This window comes from Gossypium hirsutum, chromosome D07, assembly GCF_007990345.1.
Source record: "Gossypium hirsutum isolate 1008001.06 chromosome D07, Gossypium_hirsutum_v2.1, whole genome shotgun sequence".
In the NCBI taxonomy this organism is placed as follows: Eukaryota; Viridiplantae; Streptophyta; class Magnoliopsida; order Malvales; family Malvaceae; genus Gossypium; species Gossypium hirsutum.
Window position 1 is genome coordinate 6,150,829 of NC_053443.1, and position 14,093 is coordinate 6,164,921.

Here is a 14,093-nt window from a genome sequence, read left to right on the forward strand (position 1 = left end):
CTATTTCATCACGTTGTCTACTGTACAGCATAGAATTAGCGTATAAAGAGATGGAAGAAAACGAGAGGCAACACAGCAGTGTTGCCGACAGCAAAATCTAGGATCCGTTGGCTTGAGTGGTTTGGTATTGGTGTGGGACTTCACTTTGCAATTTGCAGACATGAAAATGGTGACAGTGTGTGAGTGGTGAGGAATACCACACGTTCCATGGCCGATAATACAGAAATAAATCAATCCACCCTTCCATTCCTTTTTAAAATTCCCCTCTTTTTTACAGCTGCGGTGGATGTTGTTGATTCCCATTATTAGCGAATGAGGTATCGGTAATGTTGGTAAAGGTTAAAGCCTTAAATTTAAAGTGAATCTTACGTGTGAATTTTCAGTTTAGATTTTATGCTGGTTTAAGTTTTACCATGTATAAATTAAATATATGTAATAGTTTAACTATGGTCAAAACTATATAGATATATTGATTATAATCGTTATTCTATTTGTAGTTATAATGATTACTTGTAACCCAAATTTTTAATTGAGTTTTGAACAAAGTTAAACTGACTTGATTTATAAATTATAGAAAAATGAGATTAAATTGGTTAATTGAATCAATTGATCAATACAAGTGGGATCAATTCAATAATATATGGTTCCGGTTTTTGCTAATTTGTGTTTGAATATTGTATTATGATGTGTTCAAATTGGACCGATTATTTATTTAAACCATTTATATTTGCTACGGGTTGTTATCATTTCCATGGAGTTGTCTCTTCCTCGAATTAACGCTTCTGTCATGTAAATGTTATTAGTACAATTATTACTGTTCAATCTCAAGGGCATTGTTTCAGTAGTGCTTGCCACCTTTCTTTTTGTTTTCAATCTAATCTATGTACATAGATTAAAATTACATTTAAATTGATTTAAAGTTGAGTGATTTAAAGTGTGATTTGAAGTTAAGAGATAGATCTACGAACTCTCGACTTTAAAATGTTTGGATTTCATTCAAAAAATCATTTCAAGTCAATTGATTTTTCAAACTTAAAAATTAACAGCTTCAATTAATAAAATTTAATAAATTTCACCCTATATGTATCAAAAAACTACATTTAACTCTCTTGACTCGAAACCCTTTAATTAATAAACGTGAACTTGGAGCATTAAAAGAGAATGGAAACAACTTCAAAGACTAACCTAAATAAGATTTAAAGTTTACAATAAGTAGTATTTACAGTTACTACCAATCATGTTTACATAGTCTAATGATGCTCGGAGAAGATCATGATCACGAAAAACATTGGAATTTGGGGTTTTCTTTAGTTGAAGTTAAAGTCTGATGCATATCAAATAGTTTGATGTAGACATGGGTTATGATTTACAAGGGTTAGTGAGTTATTGAATCTATAGTTTCTTTTATTCTTTACATTGTGCACCAGATTTCGAAATATATTAAATAATACGAAATTAATATGATAAAATTATTAGATTTCATAAAGATTTACAACAACCAATAATTTAAAAATTTCACGAGATAGATTTTGAATTAACTTTTACGATATGATGCAATTTAAATGTGATTTTAATAATTTTGTTTTAATTTGGTAGTCACGCTTTCATCGATGTGGATTAGATTGAAAACGTGGCAAGCACTACTAAAACAATGCCCTTGAGATTGAACCCTGATAATTGTACTAATAACCATATTTCAAGGAGGTCCCCAATTTGACAGTCACAGGTTAATAAGAGGAAGAGACAACTCCAGGAAATGATAACAACCCGAAATAATAAAAAGAAAGGTAAATTACTAAAATAGTTATTTTTGTTTACCTCATGTTATATTTTAGTCATTCAGCCGTTAATTTTCGTTAACGGTATAACGGTAAGCTGATGTAGCACATTAAATTATCATTTCAAACAAAAATTTTAGGTTAAGTCCCCATATTTTTTCGTTTTGAGCAATTTAATTTTTTTCTTTTATGTTCTTTTAACTTTTTTTCCTTTTTCATTCTCTTTTGCTTCTCCCTCTCTTTGATTGATCTTCCCAATTTAAATTGTTAAAAAAAAGTATAGGGACTAGTTTTAACAAATGGAAAACATAGAAAAATTACATTAAAAGGAATGAAGGGAGGAAAACTGAGAAAGAAGGAGAAAACAATGGAAAATAAAGAAAAAAAAAAGGGAAAGTTCAAATAATATAAAAGAAAAAAAAAGCTCAAAACGAAAAAAAATATAGGGACCAATTGTATAATTTAACCTAAAATTTTTATTTGAAATGATGATTTAACGTGCCACGTTAGCTTACTGTTACACCGTTAATGACAATTAATGCTCAGTGACTAAAATATTGTAACATGATAAGGTAAGTGACTAAAACGTAACATTTCAAACATAAGTGATTAAATATAACTTGAGACAAATAAAAGTGATTATTTCTATAATTTACCCTATTATAATCGAAATAATAAAACATATCTAATATGAAATTTTCTGGACAATAACAACTAATTACTTATTTACTTGGGTCGAATAATTTATGGATTCATTTGTGTCATTTCTACAAATAAAAAATTGTGAATCCCTAAAAGGTTTTTTTTTACAGGAATAAACCAAATAAAAATTTTATTTAGGTTATTAGGAAAAAAATAACAAATGTTCGAAAATAGAAGAGATTAACAGCCATATCAAGTCACAAATTTATTATTATATGTAACTCTTTTATGAAATTGTTACTTAACATGATAATTTCTCTTTCCGTGAGAGCAACTTGTGACATTTTCGATTTTTTTTAAATAACATGGTGATTTATCTCTCCAACTATGAAAAATTTGTACTACTTTTATATATATATATATATATAACTTTTTTTTCAAAAATAACTCAAATAAATTAATTACTTACAAAAATAATTCACTTGTAAAATCATGTATGAAAACGACCCGTTTTGAACAGTGAATTTCGGTGTTACTGTTACCATTGGCGGCGCCACCCTTCAAAATGGGCTAATCATTGCCTGATTTTAAAAATATTTTTTAGTGTCATCGTTACCCTTGGCGGAACTAGACTGAAATGTGATTATATAAAACGTTCAGGGACCTGATGAAGCAATTATTCTTTTTAGATTTGATGAAAAAAAGGGTGGCGCGGAGATTACTACGACACCCAATTAAATATTTTTAAATTTTTAATTTATTTGCATGTTAAGTCTGTCCCCTTTTGTAATTAAATTTAAATAATCCTTAAAAATATAAAAGTAACAAAAATAAACTCTATTTATTTTTTTATTTTTTAAAAACAATAAACTTAAAAAATTATATAAATTATTATTTAAATTACTCAAATATATCCCTAAATTTTTTTCTCAAGTTTTAAATAAGAAATTTTTACTTGAGAAAAAATCTTAAGGGATATATTTGGGTAATTTAAATAAGAATTTTATATAGTTTTTTTAAAGTTTATTATTTAAAAAAATAAGAATTCTTATATTTTTAAGAGTTATTTAAATTTAATTTTAAAAGGGGACAAACCTAACATGCAAATAGACCAAAAGTTTAAAATCATTTAAGTGGGTGTCACCAAATGTAATGCCCCAAAATTTCTAATTTCGTTATTGTGAAAATATGACACAAATATCTGTCAGCTTTAGTAGTTATGTGTTCTGGAAGTGTTTGGGAGGTCCCAAGTTTGAGTCTTTGCTTGGGCAAATTTTGGTATTTTGAATGAATTAGGTCTTACTCTTGTTCAGTAGTCTTTTATTTGATTGTTGGGTAAATTACATCAGAATGGACTTGCTGGTTTGGTGATTAAATGGTGTGTTATTATGGTGGAGGACTGGAGGTCTTGTGTTTGAATCCCTATGCAGGTAAGGGTATTATTTTTTGCTCAGATTTCGGGATAGAGTTGTGTAATAGGGGGATTCTAAGTAGTGGATGTGTAGTGGGAATTAGAGGAGAAGATTAAGGGATTTTGGGGGTTATCAGGATTTTTTTTCCTTAATCGAATTTTGACTCTCTTTTTCAAAAAAATTCTGCCATCTATTCTTCTCCCTCTCCTCTTGCCGAAATTCTCTGAGTTTTTTCATCTTTCTCTTCTTTTTCCTTTTAATTTTTCCCTAATCTATTTATTTTCCTTCGTTTTCTCACGCGGTTAGTGCTCGCTTAGTTTTGGTAAGTGTTTCTCTTCGTTTCTGTCATGAATCTCTTAGTGACTGAAGTGGTAATGTTTTTCTCTGCGATTTAGGCGTAGGAGGAGGCTCGGACTGGTGAATTTAGTGTTCTCGTCTTAACAATAGTTAAACGGAGGGTTATCGTTGATGGGAAGTTGGGTTTCTGCTCATTCTTGGTTGTCAATTCGCTTGTAAATCCGTTAAATTGATGTTGAGTATCTTGATTATAGGCTTTGGAGTAATCAGGGACTGTTTCAGCATCAAACAAAACCAGGTATGCACCCGAAACGCAAAAAAAAAAGGGATTCGGCAAAAAGCCGAAATTTTTTGCTATTTGGATAGCAGCAATAGGCTAACTTTGAAAAATCACCATAAATTGTGGAAATCGAATTTAAGGATGAAAAAAATATAGAATTAAAGCTTATTGAGTCTAGTCTCTCATAGAAGAAATGGTGTAAGTAATGGAATTGTAAATCGTGAGGTATAATAAACTTTGTGAGACAAGGTCAGAATGAATTCGGGTTCCCCTATTCTGACTTTGGAAAATCATCAAAAAATTGGAGAAAAATAATTAGGGGTTAAATTTTACATGTTTAAATTATTAATGAGTCTATTTTCAATAGAAACAAATAGAAACATCATACAAATATTTTAATAAGAGATAATTAATTTTTAGCAAAGAAGGGATGAAGCTGTCAAACAACAAAATAGGGGTAGGTTTGAAGATTTTACTGTACTTATTGGCTGAACCAAAAATTCCAAAAATTATATTGTAGAAAGATATTTTAGTCTAGTTTCAAAGACATCAATAGGATCTTAATTCGGAATTCTGTAACTCAAGATATAAATAATTTAGTAACAGTGACTCAAGTAGACAACTTTAAAGGAACATATAAGTAAATAGGAAAAACATATATGAATAATTAACTAGCACGGGTTACATTAAAAATGGATCACGAGGCCAAGGCCAATTTGGGTCGAGTGGGCCACATGGGCGTGTGAGCGCATTTTTCTAAAAAGTTCTATAAGGTTGCACGGGTCGCCTAAGTCGACTTTGGACCTACTGTAGGGTCGGTAAGCTTTACTTAGATCCCTATATGTGTAATTTGTCTGTCTAATTTCTATACTGAGCATGACTTATGATATCTGAATGTATGTACCATTAATTGCATAATGGCATGACATATTTTGTATGTTGCATTGCATTGGGGTGGGTTGATGATATTTGGGGGAAGTGTCTAAAAGACTATTAAGCCTGTTATCTGGCAGCTTAGCTGCAACCTTCTGATTATGTGCCGCATTTCTGTACAACATGGTGTGTAGGGATGGGTGGGTTGATTTAATCCCCACATGGTGTGTAGGGTAGGACGGAGATGGTGTGTAGAAGCTGGTGGGTAGAATTCTGATTTACTGTATCTGCATTCTACAACTAATATGGGGCAAGGCCCTAATGTATTTCTGTGACTGTATTTGAATGGGCTAATGCCCAAACTGATTCTGTAGTGGGCACAGGCCCCAGACTGTATATAACTGAATGTTGTTGAATATATGTATGCATGTTTTCTGTGGGGATTACACACTGAGTTTGCGAAAACTCACCCTTTTTCTGTTTAATCTGTACAGGTAATCCCCAGACTTGACGGGTCAGTGCAGCGGAGGACTCGACGGTGGTCACACGTAAATTTTAAACTGTTTTCCGTTAATGTCTAGAATTTATTACTTATTTGGGGTTTTTGATGTAACTTTTGGACTATGGTCTGATTGGCTTTAAATTTGAGACTTTATAATGTTTTTATGGATTTTTTTAAAACTGCAACTCAACAAAACACGATTTTTCTAAAAACTAAGGTTTTCGTAAATAGAAACGATTTTCCCTAAATTAATTGGTTACAAAAGCTTCCGCTAAGAGACAAGTTTTAAAGCAAATCAACTAGTACTTATTTTTTTCTAATTAAATAAAAGCTAACTAACTGTAACGGTTTTAACTCGACAATCTTGTCTTCAAATCCCATTCCATGTGACATCGCCAGATTCGGCCATAACGTCTAGGCCGGGTTTGGGGTGTTACACCAAAAGCCACAGCGACACCCCTTCATCTAATCTAAAAAGTGTAATTACTTCATTAGGTCCTTAAACGTTTTATATAATCACACTTCAGTTGCCGCCAATAGCAAATGTGGCACCCAAAAAAATTATTTTTTTAAACCAGCCAATGATTGGCCTATTTTAAGACGTATATATAACAAAAAGAAGAAGATAGGAGTTAGTCGTTATAGAAGAGTCAAGAAAACAACTCGAAAAATACCATTGAAGCTAACTGAGGTAGATTTCTGTAAAGATTGAAGATTCTCAGTTGATTTCTTAGGAGATTATCATGAGATTCTTTATTTCTTTCGGTTATACTGTCTCTTGGATGTTTTTATTTTCAAGCATGAACTAATTTTTTAAATACCTAAGGAAGATAAACCCTATGAGGAATTTTGTCTTTTGATTTTGTATTTTACGCAATAAATACTTGGTTTATTGCTCTCGATTATGTGTGCTTAATTCTTAGTTTAATATTTATAGATTATTGATCCATGTTTGATGTGCTTAAATCAGAGGAGGAATAAACCCTTTTTAAGAGTAGATCTTGCATAATTGAGTGGAAATGCATGCAATCCTAAAAATAGGAAGACATAAATCTACCGGATTAGAGTCAAATCTAATAGGGGAATTCATAGCACGAGTTAATGCAATAATAGATGTTTTAATTAGAAAGAAATTTCAATTAATCAACCTAGAGTTAGTTGCTCTTACTCTCAAAAGAGATATTAATATAATTTAGGGATTTCTACGGATCAAGTTACTCAGTAAAGAATTTGTGTAATTTAGATGGATAGTGATAGATAAAATCTAGGTGAATTCTTTCCTAGTTATTGTTTTACTTTCTGGTTGTTAATAGTTCATTTTCGTGGTTTGTTCTTTATCGTGTTCGTTAGTTAATTATAGTTTTAATCAATCACTTGAATTTATCGATTAAATAATAGAAAGATAATAATTACTAATACTTGTAGTCCTCGTGAAAATAACATCTTTACTCACTATAGCTATACTATTAATTGATAGCTGTACTTACCTTAGTCAAATTTTTAACTAGTTTACGACGCATCAGGCAACGACGACACCAAGATTTATTGTTCAAAACAAGTCATTTTCGTACATGATTTTACAAGTGAGTTATTTTCTTAAATAATTAATTTATTTAGATTATTTGTATATATACTCAAGACCAAAATTTTCTTAATAATTTTTCAATTTGGCTTCTTCTTTTTTAAATAAAAACACTGATATTGAAAGAAAAAACCGTGGATTTCTGTCTTTAAATTCAAGACAGTGTCACGTCCCCTGCAAATGAGGTACAGCCAGCAAGCAATTAATATCTTTTTTCATTATTCTTTAGCATACTTTAGATAGTAGACATGTGACTAATTTCCTCTTGCTCTTTCCATGTTACTTTATTAGGTTCTAATGGGGTCTTGTCAGTGTACAAGGTTAAAGTTATAATATTAGTCCTTGTACTTTAAGAAAATTCTGGATTTAATCTTTATATTTTGATTTAATCATTTTTAGTTTTTTTATATTTTTCAAGTTTCTGTTAAATTCATTAAGTTAAGTTTTACTATTTCTTAAATTTGATGCGTCCAACATATTATTATATGTGTAATGCTATGCCAACTTGTTATTTTTATATATTACTAAAAATCCAGTTAATAGATTACCAATTGTCATTTTGTGTCAAGACTAAAATTTCAAGTCAACTTTCTATTTCCATATATTACTCACTAAAAACCTAGTTAATGGATTAACGATTATCATTTTGCGTCAAGATTGAAATTTCAAATTTTGAAAAGTATAGGGACTTAGAATTATTCAATTAGACAATATAAACCAAATATATAACTATATACATACTACAAGACTAGTAATTGAATTTAACAAAACTAATTTAACTGTTAATGTTTGGGTCATGATTAAAATTTTAAAATTCGAAAAGTACAGAGATTGAAATTGACCAATTTAAAAAGTAAATAAACTCAAGTATAGAGACTAAATCCATAACTTTTGTAAATTACAAGGAGTAATAACAAGATTTAACCTATTATATATAGACATGTGACTAGTTTTCTCTTGTTCATCTTCTATTACTTTAGGGCAAACTATACTCACCCAACTATTAGTAAGTTTTTTTTGGTCACCTAATTATGAAAAGTTAAAAAATAATTGCCCAACTATTTGATTTTTTTTCTTCATTTTTCGTCACCAGTTGTTAAATGGTTGATGGAAATATTACGTGGATGCTTTTTAAATTAGCATAATAGAAACGTTAACCTTCAACATTTATACATTGTGTCAATTTAGTCTTGATTCTAAAAAATTTAACCCTCAACTTTTACATATTGCATATTTAGTCCCTTTTTTAAAAAAATTTGTTTTTCTTTGTGACTCTTTCACCTAAAAAGCTAATATATAAATTTATCAACTAATTTGGTCGTAAATATACCAAACGATGGAAACACTCGAAAATCCAAGATAATAATTAATTTTCAGCTTTTCTCACTCTTTTAAAATTAACCCTCAATGTCACAAATAAAAGTAAAACTATAAAAAAAGAAAAAGAAGAAGAAGAAGAAGAAGAAGAAGAAGAAGACTAAATTACATGATGTGCAAATGTTAAGGGTTAATTTTTTGAAATCAAGACTAAATTGACAGAATGTATAAATGTTGAGGGTTAAAGTTGTTATTATGCCAATTTTAAAAGTTGTCAAGTTATATTTTTGTTAGTAACTTCACTGTTAGTTATCAAAAAGAAAATTTTAAATAGTTAAATGATCATTTTGTAACTTTTTATAGTTGAGTGGCTAAAAATATAATTTATTAATAATTGAAGGTTTACACATTAGTTTCTTAGCCTTTAATAGAGTCCTTATCAATGAACAAATGTCTTGGAAAAAAATCTCTCCTTGGCTTGTATGTAAGCAACACTCTCTTCCAAATTTTTTTTTTAACTCATTATTTGTTTTACCATTTATGAACTTCTTTTTTTCCTTGTTTTCCTATCTTCTTGGAATAACACTTGCTAACATTTTTAACCCAAAAAAAAGTTTTTTTTTTTTAAATCAGGTATTCATCGCCAGAAGCAATGAATAACCCTTTCGCCTTGAATACTTTCCAAAGAGATAAACAATTAGATTGGAACTTGAGTAACTCAAACAGCTGTATGGATTGGAACTTGAGAGGTGCTACAACTTGGAATTTACCTAAAATTGTTGAAGAACCAAGCTTTGATACAATCAATGGATCATCAAATGGGGATTTCTCAGTTGATTTGAAGCTTAGTCCATTGAATAAATGGAAGAAACCACCATTGCCAATGGCGTCTTCTTCTTCGTCATCTTCAAAGAGAGCTGGAGCAAGCAACAACAATGGAAGCCGTCAACAAGTTCGGTGTCTTGTTGATGGGTGCAATTCAGAGCTTAGTAAATGCAAGGACTATCATAGGCGCAATAAAGTGTGTCAACTCCATTCCAAGGCTGCTCAAGTTTTCATTAATGGCAAAAAGAAACGATTTTGTCAACAATGCAGTAGGTATGATCAACGGTGGATCTTGGTGTTAAGATTTGGGGAGGGGTTAACTAAATTTTTTTTAAAAAAAATTAAAAATTTGGAAGATTTAATGAGAATATTTACAATTTTTGATAGATTTAGTTAAAACTTTCAAAAAAATTTAAAGATTTTATGAGAATTGAGAACAATTTCAAAAGGAATTAATTAAAATTTTAATGATAAATTCTAAACTTTTGAGGGGATTAACTAAAATTTTAAAAAGAATATTTCTAATGATTTCTCTCAGTTAAGTATTTCCTTCTTCTGTTGTTTCTTTTGCTTTGCTGGTTAGGTTTTATTTATTTTTCTCAATTTTCTTATAATCTATATATCGAGTTAGGTTGGGATCAGATCATTATTTAGGATTAGATTCGATGGGTCTCAAAATTCATTCAAACAGATAATATTTATAAATGATTAATTTAAACTTGATACATTCTTTCTTATATCATTATGAGTCTCATAATATTGTACTTATACAATATCTGTTTATCTAATATCGGCTCAACTTAAAATATAAACATTAAATTTTGTCTAAATTCATTAATTCGAAGCTTGATCCAACCATATTTTTTAAAAGTTTTAAAATTTGATTTATAGAAATTTTAATATAATATTTAATAATTTTATTTGTTTTATTTTATTAAAATTTTAAACATAAAAAATTAGCATTATTCTGTATTATTATATATTCAATTTTTTATGTAAATAAATTATATAATAGAATATTAAAAACAAATCATTTTTAATAATTTTTACGTTCCTCATCTGATATTGATACGGGTTTTAAACTGTCATTTCCTCGTCCGATATTGTAATGATTAGAAAGAAAAAAAACATCAGGCTATGTAAATTGTAGTGTTCATTTGTTTTGCAGGTTTCACTCACTGGAGGAGTTTGATGAAAGAAAAAGAAGTTGCAGAAAACGTCTCGAGGGACACAACCGCAGGCGAAGGAAGCCTCAGTCGATGTATCCCCTCTCTCTCATGCGTCCTGGAACCTACTTCTCTGATTACCAAGGTCTGTTTTCGCTATCATCTTCATTTTCATACATGTAACTTGAATGCAAGTGTTGAATACGGATATGTCTGCACCGTTTGCAGGTACTGAGTCGTTTCCTTTCGCTAGTTTGAATATACCTACTTGGCCTGGAGTTAACACGCAGGAACCCATAGTCAAGAAAGACACTCTTCAGAATCGAACCCCACCCACCTGTCAGTCGTTCAGGACCGCACCGGAAGGAAATGGGGGCAGCAGCAGTCACAATGTGTCGTGTGATAGGTTAGTATCTTGGTTTCGAGATGCAGATTATGCTCTCTCTCTTCTGTCATCTGTGCGGACACAACCTTCGTCTGGGATCGGTTCGAGTAACCTCGTACAGTCTCACTCGTTCGCCTTGGTGCATCCCTCGAGACTGAGCGTCGCGAATCCCGTTGTCGAACCGATGGGATCACTTGCTGTTGCCAATGACAGGGATGATAGGGTCCATTGTCCAGAAATGGTTCACATGGATTGTGGTGAATGCTCTAAAACCCAAGACCCTCACACTCTTCCCTTTCATAGGAAATATTGAATCGAATTTAACTTTCTTTTATTTTGTTATTTTTTTAAATAAAAGTTTAAATATGTTATTTATTTTAGTTTTGAAACATTGAGTCTCTATATTTTTTTAATTTAAAAATATTCACCCCTTCGTTTAATTTTGCTTTTAAAGTTAACAATGTCAAATGTAAAATAATTTTTTAGCCCTCAATATTTACATTTCTTTGTCAATTTGATCTTTGCCTTTTAAAAATTATTTTTTTCATATTTTAAATAAAAAAATATAAAAATTAAAAATATCATTTAAAAAAATAAAAATTATGAAAAAAATAAAACTCTTTAAATTCGAAAAATAAAAAAAATGATTTTAAAAATATAAATAAAAATTTTAAAATTTAATGTTATCTAAAGAGGATTAGATTGGCCAGTCGGATCAGGAATTGATTGGGGTATCTGTCTAGTGAGAAGTAAAAAATTGATTGAGTCGCAAACTAATACAAACTAGTTGAACCAAGCTAAAAAAAATTGGTTAAACTAATTTTGAACTAGTCTGACCAATTGTTTCCCTAAACGATCATTTTGATTATAAAAATAAATTCAATTGCCAGTTCAACAAAATTTTTAGCCCAATTTAACCAGTTTGTACAAGTTCGTAGGTCAACCGGTTTTTAAAATTTTTAAACTTTTTTAACCTTCAATATTACATTTTTTTGTCAATTTGGTTTGTACCCTTTAAAGTTACGTATTTTTAAAAAAATCAAAAATTATTTTTTCTTATATTTAACAAAAAAACATAAAAGTTATATTTTAAAAAATATATGAAAAAATTAAATAAAAAATAAATTTTAAAAATATAAAAAATTCTAAAATTCAATGTTATCTAAATCGAACTAGATCGATTGGATCAATAATTATTTGGGGTATCGATTCGGGGAGAGATAAAAAAACTAGTTGACCAACAAACTGATACGGATTGGTTGAATTGAGCTAAAAAATAAGTTGAACTGGCAGTTGAACTTTAGAATTTGTTTTATATTTTAAAAAATAAGTTGAACTGATACCCTAGCCGGTTCTCGATCCAACTGGCCAGTCTAGACCATTTTAGATAATATTGAATTTTAGAATTTGTTTGATATTTTAAAATTTGTTTTATTTTGTAACACCCCAAACCCGTATCCGTCGCCAAAACAGGGTTACGGAACATTACCGAAATATACAGATCAAATACAGACATTTCATATTATTTAACATTCATATCAGAAATTATTCATAAAGTCTTTTATATGAGTCCTCAAGACCCAAAATATGCATTAGAAACAAGTCAGGACTAAACCGGGTACTCAGAATTTTCACAAAATCTCAAAATTTTTCCAATGTGCAAAGGACACACGCCCGTGTGGTCAAGCTGTATGGCTCACACGGCCGTGTCCCAACCCGTGTCCATACACGTGTAACTCTCTGAATTTGGTCACACGGCCAAATCAAACGCCCGTGTGCTAGGCCGTGTATAAGTGCAGGGGTCACATGGCCAATGCCAAGCCACACACCCATGTGCTAGGCCGTGTGTCACACACGACTAGGACACACGCCCATGTCTCTGCCCGTGTGGATAAAATAAGGCCATTTCTAAGTCATATTTCTCACCCAATTTGTCTTCCACCTACATCAATACTTTAATACATTCACCAACCAATTCAAGACATTATAACCAAGCCAAAATTAAGTCTTATGCATGACATATTATCACATATGTTCAAGTGTTCAAACTTACCAAATACACATATGTGCATATAGGCATATTTTACCAAATTTATACTATCTTAAAACCAATATTCAACATGCCTATATGATTTTCCATCATTCATCCATTTCCAAACACACATCATCATACTAAGGCCACTATTTACATACCAAAACATACCAATTACAAGCCATACCAATGGCTAATTTCAACCAAACACACATACATACCATTCTTGACCATTTTTAGCCTATACATGCTATTATAACCTAAAATTTAATTTTACTATTTATATCGAAACGACCTGATGGATAGTGTGAGATATCTCCAACGAGCCTCCAACCCAACGAGCCTCCAAATTACTATAAAACAGAGGAAAATAATACAGAGTAAGCATATTTACTTAGTAAGTTCGTATAACGGGAAATTAACTTACCAATCATTTACATTTAAATTAAGCATGCAAAATTCATCCAATAAAATTTGGCAATTTGCCTAAACACATAAATCCTCAAGAAACATGTTAGCCATGTATTACATGTAATCATAAAAAAAACAAAGATGAGCTCATCATGTAACAATTTTCATATACATAAGCTTTCCACATCATATATCCATATAACATGTACACTTCATAATAATTCATCTCATGTTCAGATTATTCCATGTCGGAACTTTGCCTGTTGAATTTTATTAGAAATATCGATGGATACACAGGTAGTACACTTGAAGTGTATTATTCTATATATTTCATCAATTCATGTATCATCCGACAAATTCATATATGGGAATGCTTATTAGATCACATAATCAGGAAGCCCTCTCTCGAGCCATATAACGGGAAGCTCATGTGAGCCATGTAACGAGAAGCTTATCTAGACTGTATAACTGGAAGCTCATAAGAGCCATATTTAGAAAGCTCATGCGAGCCAATAACGGGTAGCTCCGAAGAGACATTAACAGGAAGCTCCGGATAGCCATATATCGGGAAGTTTAAGCGAGCCATATCGG

The 14,093-nt window shown here is 30.7% G+C and overlaps 1 protein-coding gene across 1 annotated transcript; it reads left to right on the forward strand.

The window, feature by feature from the left end:
• Window positions 1-9,295: 9,295 nt before the first annotated feature.
• On the forward strand, window positions 9,296-11,572 carry LOC121219307 (squamosa promoter-binding-like protein 13A). Its single transcript, XM_041097229.1, has 3 exons — window positions 9,296-9,781; window positions 10,677-10,819; window positions 10,903-11,572. Exons 1-3 carry the CDS (start codon window positions 9,336-9,338, stop codon window positions 11,370-11,372), a joined length of 1,059 nt encoding a protein of 352 aa, XP_040953163.1. The 5' UTR covers window positions 9,296-9,335; the 3' UTR covers window positions 11,373-11,572.
• Window positions 11,573-14,093: the final 2,521 nt, after the last annotated feature.

Coding starts and splice junctions, on each gene's coding strand:
- LOC121219307 (XM_041097229.1), top strand. CDS start 9,336: ATGAATAACCCTTTCGCCTTGAATACTTTCCAAAGAGATAAACAATTA. Junction 9,782..10,676: donor TTTTGTCAACAATGCAGTAG/GTATGATCAACG, acceptor TTTGTTTTGCAG/GTTTCACTCACTGGAGGAGT. Junction 10,820..10,902: donor CTACTTCTCTGATTACCAAG/GTCTGTTTTCGC, acceptor CACCGTTTGCAG/GTACTGAGTCGTTTCCTTTC.